General features: G+C 43.3%; 1 protein-coding gene across 6 annotated transcripts in view; it reads left to right on the forward strand.

The window, feature by feature from the left end:
- Window positions 1-13,972, forward strand: part of LOC140477228 (arf-GAP with SH3 domain, ANK repeat and PH domain-containing protein 1-like) — a 354,071-nt gene that overhangs the window by 24,140 nt on the left and 315,959 nt on the right. For 5 of the 6 annotated variants that reach the window (XM_072570748.1, XM_072570749.1, XM_072570743.1 and 2 more), the window contains one exon: window positions 10,770-10,896. In XM_072570748.1, coding sequence (XP_072426849.1) covers window positions 10,770-10,896 — 127 coding nt within the window. Of the gene's footprint in view, window positions 1-10,362; window positions 10,382-10,769; window positions 10,897-13,972 lie in introns of those variants that run through there. The other variant, XM_072570746.1, reaches the window with a different exon arrangement.

Genomic DNA, 13,972 nt, shown 5'->3' on the forward strand with positions numbered 1-13,972 from the left:
CCTGTTGGACCGAAGGTTGTGTTTCTGTGCTGTATGACTCCACAACTCTCTGATTCTAAGATCATTCTTATTGGTAACCTCATGAACAGGGTCCTAGCCATGTGCTTGCCATGCAAGTTTGATGCTGAGATTGGGCAGATCTAGACCATCTTGTGCAATAACGGTTACCTTGATCAAAATATCACTTGTTGCAGATTAGGTATTCCACTTTTGGCCCTGAGCAGTGCCCAATCTACCTCAGATTATCCTGGAAGGTGAAAGAGTCTAAAACTTTGAATAGCAAGTGAAGCTAGTCATCTCACACTGCTACCATGCAGTAAATCTGTAAGTAGTTTTCTCTGCTAATAGATTGCTGCTGTCGAGCCAAATAATGTTTTGCTGACCACACAAATGAGCCACATGATGTACAAGTTCTAGTAATGGTGTGATGCCAGGTATGTAGGCTATATGTCCCAACCTATGTTTTAATGGGATTTGTCTCTTGATTAAATTTTTTTAAAATACAAAACATATGTGTTAAGTTATCCTAAAGCAGTGTTTTTAGAACAATAAGATTGTGCTATTTTCTGGGTCTGTAGACCAAGGTACAGAGAAGCCTTTAATAGAATGATGTTCTCTCCCTGTCAGTTGTAGGAGATGAGGGACAATTTTAATGTTCCTAATGATTACGTCTGCAGGAAGTGTGTTTGGTTGTGAATCCTATCAGATTGCATGGATCTGTCAGAGTGACAGTTGGAGGCAATGAGGAATTTACAGGAAGCAGCAGTGTGATGAATGACGGTATCAGAAAGGTAGAAAAACCACACATACAGTCAGGTAGATGGGTTACCTCTAGGAAAGGTAGGAGAAGTAGACAGGTAGTACAGGAGTCTCCGGTGGCCATCCCCAACTCAAACAAATGTGCTGTTTTAAAAAATGTAGTGGGACTCTTAGGGGAATGTAGTACTGACAGCCAGCTTACTGGTACCAAAACTAGCTCTACGATAATCAGGGGTATGTCAAGTTCCAATTGATTGATAGTAATAGATCAGGGGCACAGATAGAGGTTTTGTGGCTGACAGTGAGACATCAGAATGATGTGTTGTCTCCCTGGTGACAGGGTTAAGGATGTCTCAGAGAAGTTGCAAATATTCTCAAGGGGAGAGTGACCAGCAGATTCTTGTGCACACTGGAACCAATGACATAGGAATAGAAAGCGACAAAGTTCTGAAGAGAGAAAATAGGAAATTCAGCAGGAGGTTAAAAAGTAGGTCCTCAAGGTTAATAATATCTAACTTACTTCCAGTGCCACATGCTAGTGAGAGAAGGAATAGAAGGACAAAGCTGCTGAATGCATGCTGAGGAACTGGTGCAGGGATTCGCGTTTTTGGATCACTGGAATCTCTTCTGGGGTAGAAGTGACGTGTACAAGAAGGACGGGTTGCACCTGAATTGGAAGGAGACCAAACACCTGGCAGGAAGATTTGCTGGTGCAACTCGGGATGCTTTAAACTAGTAAGGGATGGTGGGGACACCCAAAAAGATAGTGAGAAAAAAGGTAAGTCTGAGGCTAGTATAGTTGAGAAGCGGAGAGAGTCAAATAGTCAAGAGCAAGGCAGAGGATGAGGTAAGACTGATAAATTAAACTGCATTTATTTCAAAGCAAGACTCCTAAGAGGTAAGGCAGTTGGAATCACAGCATAGTTGGGAACATGGGACTCAGATATCATAGCTATTACAGAAAGGTGACTCAAAAAAGGGCAGAACTGGCAGTTTAATGTTCAAAGGTATAAACATTATGTGAAGGGTGGAAAGTGGGGGCAAGAGAGGAGGGGGAGCGGCATTTTTGGTTCAGGATAACATGACGACTTTTCTTAGGGAAGATATTCCTGGGAGTTATTTGAGTGGAACTGAGAAATAAGAAAGGTGGGGGGAGCACTTTGGGGCCAGTGACTATAATTCTATTGGTTTTAAAATAGTTATGGAAAAGGATAGACCTGATCCAGTTAAAGAAAAGTTAAAGTTCTAAATTGGAGTAAGGCCAATTTTGATGGTATTTAGCAAGAATTTTCAAAAGTTGATTGTGACAGGTTATTCACAGGTAAAGGGATGGTTGGAAAATGGGAGGTCTTCAAAAATGAAATAACAAGGATCCAGAGACAGTACATTCCTGTTAGTGTTAAGAGCAAGGCGGTTAGGTGTAGGGACTAGAGAAATTGAGGCTCTGGTCAAGCTGAAGAAGGCATATGACAGGGATAAACAGCTGGGATCTAGTGAATTCCTTGAGGAGGATAAGGGCAGCAAGAGGGAAACCAGGCAGGCAAAAAGAGGACGTGAGACAATTTTGGCAAATGGGTTAAGGAGAATTCAAACAGATTCTACAACTATATTAAGAGCAAAGGAGTTACTTAGGAGAGAACTGGGCCCCTTAAAGATCAACAAGGCTGTCTCTGTGTGGAACTGCAGGAGATGGGTGAGAGATACTAAATGCATATTTTGCGTCAATATTTACTGTGGAGAATGATCTGGAAGCTAAAAAACTTGGAGAAATAAGTAATGATATCTTGAGAAGTGTTCATATTACAGAGGAGGAAATGCTGGATATCTTAAAACACCAAAAAGTGGATAAATCCCAAGATCTGATCAGGTTCATCCCAGAATTTTGTGGGAAGCTCGGGAAGTGATTGCTGGGCCATTGTATCATAGATAGCCACGAATGAGGTGTCAGGAGATGGGAGGGAGGCTAACGTAGTGCCATTATTGAATAAAAATGGTAAGAAAAAGCCAGGAAAATATAGACCGGTCAGCCTGATATCAGTGGTGGGTAAGTTATTGGAGGGGATTCTGAGGGACAGGATTCACATATATTTGGAAAGGCAAGACTGATTAGGGATAGTCAATGTGGCTTTGCACATGGCTGCACAGGAGGTGTACAAAAGCAAGATCAATATGAGATTTGAAATTAGAGAGGTCCATTTAGCAGTCCAACAGCAGGGAAGCTGTTCTTGAACCTGTTGGTATGTGCGCTGAAACTTCTGTATCTTCTGCCTGACAAGAGGTTGGAAGAGAGTATTACCGGGGTTGGAGGGGTCTTTGATGATATTGGCAGCCTTTCCTGGCAACAAATTATAGATGGAGTCCATGGATGGGAGGTTGGCTTGCATGATGGTCTGGGCTGTGTGCACTACTTTCTGTGGCTTCTTATGGTCCTGGGCGGAGCAGTTGTCATACCAAACCATTATGCACCCAGACAGAATGCTATGGTACACCTGTAAAAGTTATTGAGGGTTGTTATGGTTATGTTGAATTTCCTAAGGCTCCTGCTGTGCCTTCTTGATCATCACACGAAATGTCCAGGATAGACTGTTTGTTATCATCACTCCTAGGAATTTGATACTCACGACCCTCTCCACTTCAGCTCCGTTGATGTAGATAGGAGCATTCCTCCTCCTTTCTTTCCGAAGTCAATGATCAGTTCTTTTGTTATGCTGATATTGAGGGAGAGATTGCTATCTTTGCACCATGACACTAAGCATTCTATCTTCTTCCCATATTCTGACTCGTTATTGTTTGATATCTAGCCTACACAGTGAATTTGTCAGCAAACTTGTAGATAGCGTTTGTATGAAATTTGGCCGCACAGTTGTGGGTGTACAGGGAATACAGTAAGGAGCTGAGTACGCATCTTTGCAGGGTGCCGGTGTTGAGGATTATCATGGAGGACGTGCAGTTGTCTACCTTCACTGATTGTGGTCTGTGGGTGAGGAAGCTGAGGAAGCAGTTGCAGAGGTTGGAGCTGAGACTTAAGATTCAGGAGTCTTGAGATTAGTTTGGTTGGAATTAAGGTGGAGCTGTAGTCGATAAGTATGAGCCTGGTGTAGATATCTTTTTTATGCAGATGTTCCAGGGATGAGTGGAGGCCTAGGGAAATGGCATCTGCTGTGTACCAATTTGCAAGGGATCAAAGCAGACTGGGAGACAAGAGCTGATGTGAGCCATGACTAACCTCTTAAATCACTTCATGATTAAATAATCTGAAGTGTAGTAAGAGCTAACCCAGAAACAAATTTAAGATCAACAACCAGGCTCGCAATGCAATGCATTAAACACATACTAACAGTTACATACATAAATACTTGGAATCCTGTTTTTTGTAGGCAAAAGGAATTTATGAATACATTGCTCTTCTTTCAAAAAAAGTGGTTATGGTGCAAACTCTGCTGCATCCCATGGCAATCCCCTCACTAATCAGAACCTACCTGCCCAAGCTGAGAATAAGATGGACAGTTAACTGTTCTTGCTACATCTCTATGTCAATCAATTTCCTCTCTCATGCTGTATAAAATGGTGATTATTTCCTTTTCTCCCAAGTCTGTTTATTGCGTCCTAGTTCTGATGAATGCAAGACAAAAAGCTTCAACTTCTTGTCTCATTTTAGCAATGTTCAAGTTCTGTACTACCAAACATTTATTTTGTTTCAACTCTTTCTACATCCTTAGTTGTGTGGTTCATAAGAATACTGTACCCAGCATGGTTCAGGTGTAGGCCATTCCAGTGTTTCAGCTCTCACTTTACCCAGTAACGTGTCAGCAGCCCAGGAACCATACCCACTTCTCCTGCAACACATATTCCTCTCTCTAATTTGATGAACCCCCCCATAACAATTTGCTCACAGCTCAGGTAATAATGCAACAATAATAATCTTTGAGATTCTGTTTCTTAATTTAGTGCCAAGCTCCTCATACTCCATATACAAAACCTCTTTCCTTGTTTTACTTATAACAAGGACTACACCACTGGATTCTCTCCCTCCTACTGCATGCTTGTCTCCAGCACTGAATTGATGTCCAGAATTCCTGGCAGCGGACAGGCAACACAGCCATCTGGATTCTTCCTATTTGCCACAGAGAACGGTATCAACCTCCCTCACTACATCATCCTTCGAGACTACTAAATTCCTTGATTTCCCTTCCCAAATCACTTGAATAGCTTCTAGTACTTCAGTACAATAGCCCATTTGCTCATTCAGACTGAAGCTCCCGCTTTCATCCAAACAAATTGAGAGAACCACAAATCTATTGCAGTAGCAGATACTTCTGCCATCACTGTCCTCTTGCCTGCCTTATTTGCAGTCACATACCTCCTGATCCCTGAACAGTGACCAAATTAAAAGACCCTTCCTAAAGAGTGTGACTGCTTCCAGGTACAAAGCATACAGATAACTTTCTCCTTCCCTGATGTGTTGCAGAGCCTTGGGATCAACCTCTAGCTTAATGATTTGGAGTTGAAGCTTGATGACAGCACTCCTTGCAGATATGATTGCCTTGTATCATTATGATATACAGGAGTTCCCACATGCCACAGCCTTGTACATCCATCTGTCTTTCTATTCGTGAAGAATTCTAATTAATTATTTATTATTATTCATTTATTTGTTTGCCTTTCACTTTTTTATAACCACTGATTTATATAGTATTTTAAACATTAAGAAAATAATCAAAATCGAAAGAACTGCAGATACTGTAAATCAGAAACAAAAACATAAGTTGCTGGAAAAACTGGCAGCATCTGTGAACAGAAATCAAAGTTAATGTTTCGGGTCTGTGTGACCCTTCCTCGGAATGGATGATACTTACGAAAAGGTTGGTTTATATGCAGATGATAGGGTAGGGGAGGGTGTAAGGAGTAAACGAAAGTTGGTGATGAAGCCCAGGAGAGAGAAGAACAGTTGGACAAAGGAGTGGATAACGAGCTGGCTTGGAGGGTGAACAGCTATTAATGGAGACTGTTAGTTGGGAACAATAGGTACTGTGTAATGATAGACTATATGATAACAAGGTCTAGTGTGTGGGTAGGGGCTAGGAGATGAGCTGGATTAGGCCCTAAAATTATTGAATTCAATATTGAGTCCAGAAGGCTGTAGGGGCTTCCAAACAGAAAATAAGGTGTTGTTCATCCAGCTTGCATGAACTTTGTTGGAACACTGCAGGGTTCAGCCACCTCCTCTTTACCATGAACATACAATCCAATTACATGTCCTTTCCCCACCAGTATGGTCTCAGTGCTCTCTGCTTCTTCCTGGAACTAAGGCCTGAACCGTCCCCACCCACCACCACCCTCCTCTGCTTGGCTGAGCTCATTGTCACCCTCAACAACTTCGCTTTTAACTCCTCTTATTTTCTTCATGTCAGAGGACTGCAGTTATGCCCATCTCTTTCGGGGGGGGGGGGTGGAGATATGTGGAGCATTCCTTATTCCAGTGCTTTTCTGGACCCCACCCACAACTCTTTTTCTGATATATTGATGGTATCATAGGTGTTACTTCCTTCTCTTGCCTGGAATTGGAAATGTTAATCAATTTCGCTTTCAATTTATGCCCCAACCTCACATTCACCTGGTCTATCTGACTCCTCCCTTCCCTTCCTCGACATCTCTTTCCATTTCTAGGGATAGACTGGCCACTAATATTCACTATAAACACACTGACTCCCACAGCTACCTGGACTATACATTCTCGCACCCTGCTTCTTGCAAAGAGTCCATTCCATTCTTCCAGTTCTTCCTTCTCCATCACACATTCTCTCCTCAGTTCTGATGAGGCCTTCTCCAACAAGGGACTGTCCGAAATGTCCACTTTCTTCCTCATCTGAGGATTCCCCAGCACGGTTGTTGACAGGGCCCTCAACTGGGTCCAAACCATCTCTCGCACTGCTGTCCTCACCTCTTCTCTTCCCTCCTACAACAGTGATAGGGGTCATCTTGTCCTTACCTACCATCCCACCAGCATCCGCATCTAGAAGATCACCACCTGCCATTTCCGCCACTTCCACTGAGATGCCACCACGAGACACGTATCCCCCTCCCCTCCTTTGTCTGCCTTCCACCCACAGGAACTGTTATCTTTGGAACACCCAGGTCCACTCTTCCTTCACTCCCAACATCTCCCTGCAGCCCCTTTCCCTGCAACCACCGAAGATGTAACACCTGCCCATTTACCTCTTCTCTCCTCAGTATCTAAGGACCTAAATATACCTTCCAGAACAGGCACTTTACCTGCACTTCTCACAATCTAATCTATTGCATTCGCTGCTCACAATGTGGTCTCCTGTACACTAGGGAAACAAAGCGTAGACTGGGTGACCATTTCACAGAACATCTATGTTCTGCCTGTAAAAATCCTTGAGCTTCCAGTTGCCTGCCACTTCAACAGACCACCTTACTCCCTGGCCAACATCTATCTCAGGCTCACTGTAGTGTTCCAGCAAATCTCAGCGTAAGTTGGAAGAACAACACTTCATTTTCTGCTTGGGGATCCTGCAGCCATCTGGACTAAATATTGAGTTCAATAATTTTAGGACCTGATCTCTCCCATGTCCTCGCCCCATACTCCACGCACCAGGCCTTGTCTGCCATTACACACTACCTACTGTTAGCCACTAACAGCCTCAATCAACAGATATTCACCCTCCTAGTCACCTTGCTATCTGCTCCTTTGTCCAAATATTCTTCTCTCTGGGCTCAATCCCTACCTATCGTTTACTCCTTATATCCTGCCCTTACCCTTTCTTCTGCACATAAACCAACATTTTCCTAACTCCCATCCATTCTGAGGAAGAATCATCAGACCTGAAACATTAACTCTGATTTATCTTCACAGATGCTGCCAGGCATACTTAGCTTTTCCAGCAACTTGTTTTTGTTGTTGAAGAAGAGAATCAACCTGACCTGCTTACCAAATACCCACCAAAAGGCTTCTCCTACATTAGAGCCAGCATCAATCCATACAGTGTGAGAAAAGTAGAAAAGCAAAGGGAAACAAACCTCCTCCTTCATCCTTGCATCATCAAATTGAAACATATCAAACTCTCAATTTTGCACTGTTTCCTCAGCTGCACCCATTTACCAGACACTTCAGACTTTTGAATATCTCTACCAAATTTCCTTTCAACCTTTGGTTTTTGGAACAGAACTCTTTAATTCACCAAACTTTCCTTGTAACTGAACTTGCTGATTTCTGGGACCATTGTTTTAAATGGTTTCTACATTGTCTCTAATGACATCACATCTGTTCTAAAGTGTGGTGCTCAAAACAGGATGCACAAATCGATCAGAGGCCAAACAAGTATTTAACATAGTCATAAAGACGTACAGCATAGAAACAGACCCTTCGGTCCAACTCATCCATGCCAACCAGATATCCCAACCCAATCTAGTCCCATCTGCCAGCATCTGGCCCACATCACTGCAAACCCTTCCTATTCATATACCTATCCAAATGCCTTTTAAATGTTGCAATTGTACTAGCTCCCACCACTTCCTCTGGCAGCTCATTCCATAAACATACCACCCTCTGCGTGAAAAGGTTGCCCCTTAGGTCTCTTTTATATCTTTCTCCTCTCACCCTAAACCTATGCCCTCTAGTTCTGGACTCGCCCACCCCAGGGAAAAGACTTTGCCTCTTTATCCTATCCATGCCCCTCATGATTTTATAAACCTCTATGAGGTCACCCCTCAGTCTCCGACACTCCAGGGAAAACAGCCCTAGCCTATTCAACCTCTCCCTATAGCTCAAATCCTTCAACCCTGACAACATCCTTGTAAATCTTTTCTGAACCCTTTCAAGTTTCACATCTTTCCTATAGGAAAGAGACCAGAATTGCATGCAATATTCCAACAGTGGCCTAACCAAAGTCCTGTGCAGCCACAGCATGACCTCCCAACTCCTGACCAAGTTACTCTATATTCCTGATGAAGGGCTTTTGCCTGAGACGTCAATTTCGCTGCTCGTTGGATGCTGCCTGAACTGCTGTGCTCTTCCAGCACCACTAATCCAGTATTTGGTTTTCAGCATCTGCAGTCATTGTTCTTACCAAGTTACTCTATACTCTGACCAAGAAAGGAAAGCATACCAAACGCCTTCTTCACTACTCTATCTACCTGCGACTCCACTTTCAAAGAGCTACGAATCTGCACTCCAAGGTCTTTGATCAGCAACACTCCCTAGTACCTTACCATTAAGTGTATAAGTCTATGATTTGCTTTCCAAAAATGCAGCACTTCATATTTATCTAATTTCCACTTTCACCCTGTGCCCCTATCAAAAACACCTTAGGATATTTTATCCTTTATTGTCTGTTTTCAACCTGTATTGCCACCTTTTATGATTTCTGCTCCTGCAGCCTCTTTTGGTTTGTACTCTTCATTTTATGTTGTACCTCTACATTCTATCAAACTGAATCATTTCAGTTTTTGCATTAAATTTTATCTGCTAGTTGTCCACCTAATCCAGCAACCAGTCTACGTCTTTTTGAACTCTGATACTGTCCTCCTCATGGTTCACAATACTTATAGGTTTTATATTGTTCCAAGATTTTGAAAATGTACCCTCTGCACTGAGATTGTAAGCTGTCATTGTGCTTTTAAAGTCGACTTTTTTCCTCCAAGCATTCCTGCGATTTAAAAAATATGAACCTAATATTAAAACTTAAAATGTAACACTCCATTATTGAACAGTCTATGAGGGTCCATCTGTGGAGTTTTCTATATGGGTCATCTAGTGTGAATATACTCCTACGTGCTCTGCCTGCGCCCTACAATGAACATGCATGAATTATTAAGGCTGTTAAAGATTTAAAGAATGATTTTGTGTTGTCACCAAAACAGTCTGGTCTCAAAAGAAAATACTTTGGGTACTGGAAATCTGAAATAAAAGCAGATAATGCTAGAATAACTGAGGAAGTCGAGTAGTATTTCAGGTGTGAGGAAGTGTCTCGAGTCGATGGCTTTCGTCAGACCTCAATGTGGTCCCCCAGTTCACTGCGATTTCCACCCTCTTGCCCGCTCTCTCCCAGTCCCTCATCCACTGATATCAATTGGGTTACAGTTGGAATGCAGCAGGCACGCCTTAAGTGACTTGGAGACAACAGCATAAAGCAAGAAATACTTACAAAGAGATGTGAAAAAATGCACTTAAGACCAGTCTCACAAAACACAAAACCTTGCGGCACACCAAAAAGTAAGGCGTCCAAAATACAACATCTCCTCTGACCGTTCCTAGTTTTGCCCACATGACAGGCAACCGCCAAGATCGTCGCGAGGTCGTGCGTCAAAGATGGAATGGGCGGAACTATCATGGAAGGCACGAGCCGGGGGGGGACGGGCGGTGGAGAAGGCAGGCAAGGGCATAAGAAAAAGGGCGGGACCAATAAAGGTCGTGGGTGGGATTTCAGGGAGTGGGCGGGGTTGATCGGGAAGGGGGGCATATGAGACGCATTCGGGCGAGTGGGCGGGGCTGATGGGGTCATCGGGAAGGGGGCGGTGGCTTCAGGGGGCAGGTGGGACGCGGCCGGGCGAATGGGCGGGGCTAGCGGTGGAGAGGGAAGTTGACGAGGAGAGCGAGCAAGTAAGTGGGCGGGGCAAGAGAAAGGAGCGCGGGCGGGCGAGCGAATGCCAGTCTGCACGAGTCACCGGGACACGGGGTGCAGGGGAAAAAACCTTCAACCGACCGAGGAGCGCGAGCCGGAGACGCAGGGTGCGCGTGCGCAGTCACCCAGCAGCTGTTGCTGCCGCCGCCCCGGAGTGTCTGTGAGGGCCACTGATTAACCTGCTCTCGTCTTGTTTCTCTCTCCCTCTCTGAATTCCCACCCCCACCCATCCTTCTCTTTCTTTATTTAAAAACCCTTTCCTCCATTCATTCGCAACATCACCACTTGGACCACCACCACCACTATCATCATCGTCGCCCTCGGCTTCTTCCTCCACTCCATCTCTTGCTTCTCGCCGTTGTGAAGAATGCCCGATCAAATCTCAGTGTCGGAGTTTATAGCCGAGACGACGGAGGATTACAACTCGCCAACCACGTCCAGCTTCACCACCAAACTGCTTAACTGCAGAAACACAGCGTCCTTGCTCGAAGAGGTAAGGCGCGAGAGAGGTAGGGAGAGAAGCAACAATAAACAGCCGGCAAAATGAAACCCCCCGGGGGAAGGAAGTGAGCGAGAGAGCTAGGAGGACGAAGGGTGTAGTATTAGAGAGGCAGCCATCCATCACCCTCACTGCCCGCCATTCCGCTCCCCCCTTTCTCAGTGCACCAGTTATATTTTTATATCTTCTATTTAAGTCTGCGTATTTTTCTCCATTGCATAATGGAAGCGCTGGAGCAGTGGTCGGCCGACCGCTGGATGGGGCAGTTGTTGCATCGTAGTCTCTCTCTGGCAATGTTACTCAGTTTATTTTTTAAAAAAATAAAAAACCCTTTTCAACAAATCCAGTCAGTGTGAGTTAAAACTGCTCTCCGTCACTTTTCTTCTTTCGCATCTCCAAAGCCCCCTCATTTTTTTCGTTCTAAAAACAAATCCTTCAAATCACATTTCCACCGGCTTTTTTTTTCGTTTGCATGTTGCCGGTGGATTAAAAACCCTAGAATCGCAAGTCTTGAGGTAGAGAAGGAAGCTATTTGGCCTTTCGTTTCTGCGCCAGGTCGTTAAATGATCATTAACTTGTGCCAATCTCCTGCTTTCCCCCCATTATATTTACATTGAAGTTTTTTATTTAAAAAAAATACAATGACTCTTGAGTGCTTCATTTGAGTAAGAGCAATAAAGACATGGTTCTATTCATTTGAGTAATGGGCGTAGAAACTTTAGAGTAACGAGTACATTTTCTCATTGTGGATGTGTGTTTACGTGTGTCACCAAATGATTTTATCATCATTTGCGTTTTTATATATATTTGGCTAACTTTGTAGGGCAGATTTAATACCACAGGCGTTGGTGTTGTAATATCTTGGCAAAGGTCGAGCAAGTTGTTTTTGATTAATCTGCTATTTGCGGTAGCGTCAATGTTTCCACTCTGTCCACTTAAATTCGCACGATTCAATGGATTTTCTGCCACGGTGAGGCATAAATCATGTAGTAATGTTAAAAATTACTTTTTTTCATTTGCTTTTTCGTTTTCTAATGCTGTTTATATTATTTAGCGAAGGTGGTATTCTAGCTGATAGCGGTGGTAACGTTTTCAAACAGTTGCGTTTCCCCTCGGTGTTTCCTCTATATCTGACATCCTTTTTGAGAATTAGTATTGTTTCAGAGTTGAGGTGAAGCAAGGCCTTTACGCCGCACCTTTTGATCAATCATTTGAATTTAGAAAGTTAGCGAGGAAAATTTGCAAACTCATTTTCAAGAATGCACACAATTTTTATATTTTATAAATAGATTCGTCTCGTAGGACTTCCATCATTTCTCAATTTGAGCAGGATGTCAACTAGCCTATCAGGTTTTTGGGTTGTGCTTTTTCACTGGTGTTGAATGCACGCAATTAAGCGGGCATAGTTTGAATGCTTCTGATAATTATCTCTGGGAGAAAGCATCTTCTTATTTGGCAACTAACTAGGCTGTGTGACAACTACCAATGGTGAAGAGTGATGGGATTCCTTCATTCTAGAAGACATCATTTAACATTTACTTATTGTAATGTGAAATATTTGTTAGATGTTGAACTGGAAACTTGAAATTTTACATTAAGTGCGATGTAGTATTGTTTTAAGTATGGAGGTGGTGGCTCAGACTAATAGGAACATTAGAAAATATGAACAGGATGAGCCATCTGGTCCTTGAAGCTGCTCTGCCATTCAGTATGATCATGGTTGATCATTCTACGCTGTACCCTTTTCCTGCTTTCTTCCTAAACCCTTTCCCTTTAGCCCTAAGAATACGTCTGTAGTCCTTTTGGAAACATTCAATGTTTTGACCTGAACACCTTTTCTCATAGTCATAGGAATGTACAGCATGGAAACAGACCCTTTGGTCCAACCTGTCCATCCTGACCAGATATCCTAATCTAATCTAGTCCCAGCAGTTGGCCTTTCCTATTCGTATACCCATCCAGATGCCTTTTAAATGTTGGAATTGTACCAGCCTCCACCACTTCCTCATTCCATACACGTCACACTGTGTGAAAAAAGTTGCCCCATAAGTCCCTTATGTATCTTTTCCCTCTCGCCCTAAACCTGTGCCCTCTAGTTCTGGACTCACGCCACCCCAGGGAAAATACCTTGTCTAATTACCCTATCCATGCCCCTCAGATCTTATAAACCTTTATAAGGGCCCCCTCAGCTTCTGATACTGCAGGCAACCAGCCCCAACCTAGTTAGCATCTCCCTATGGCTCAAATCCTCCAACCCGGGCAACATCCTTGTAAATCTTTTCTGAATTCTTTTGAATTTCACAACATCCTTCCGATAGGAGGGAGACCAGAATTGCACGCACTATTCCAAAAGTGGCTGTACCAATATCCTGTACAGCTACAACACAACCTTCCAACTCCTATACTCAATGCTCTGATCAGGAAAGGAAAGCATACTAAACACTGCCTTCGTTATCCTATCTACCTATGACTCCACATTCAAGACACCATGAACCTGCACTCCAAGGTCTCTTTATTCAGCAACATCCCCAGGACATTTAAGTTTATAGGTCCTGCCCTGATTTACCTTTCCAAAAATTCAGCACCTTGCAAATATCTAAATTAAACTCCATCTGCCACTCATTTCTATAGCAGAGAATTCCACAGGATGAGCACACTGAGGCTCACAATGTTTCTCCTGATCTCAGTACTAAATGGCATATTCTGTATCTTTAGACTGTTACTCTGGTTCCTGACTACCCCAGTTATCAAGAACATCCCTCCTGAGTTTACCTGTCTCTGAATGCTTCACATCCCATCATGGTAGTTGCTGGATGTAAATTAAACTCATAAATGGATCTGGAATTAAAAGTAATGGTAACCATGAAGCCATGCTATAAAAAGCTTACTAAATCTTTTTAGGGAAGAAAACCTGCTGTCCTTGATCAGGTCTCAATGTAACTCCATATCAACAACAACATGGTTGACTCTTAAATGCTCTCTGAAGTGGCCTTGCCACTCAGTTATAGCAAATTGGTACAATATCAAAAAGGAATGAAATCTTGGCATTGACGTAGGAGTGGAAACAACA

The sequence above is a fragment of the Chiloscyllium punctatum genome, chromosome 5 (assembly GCF_047496795.1).
Source record: "Chiloscyllium punctatum isolate Juve2018m chromosome 5, sChiPun1.3, whole genome shotgun sequence".
Classification (NCBI taxonomy): domain Eukaryota; kingdom Metazoa; phylum Chordata; class Chondrichthyes; order Orectolobiformes; family Hemiscylliidae; genus Chiloscyllium; species Chiloscyllium punctatum.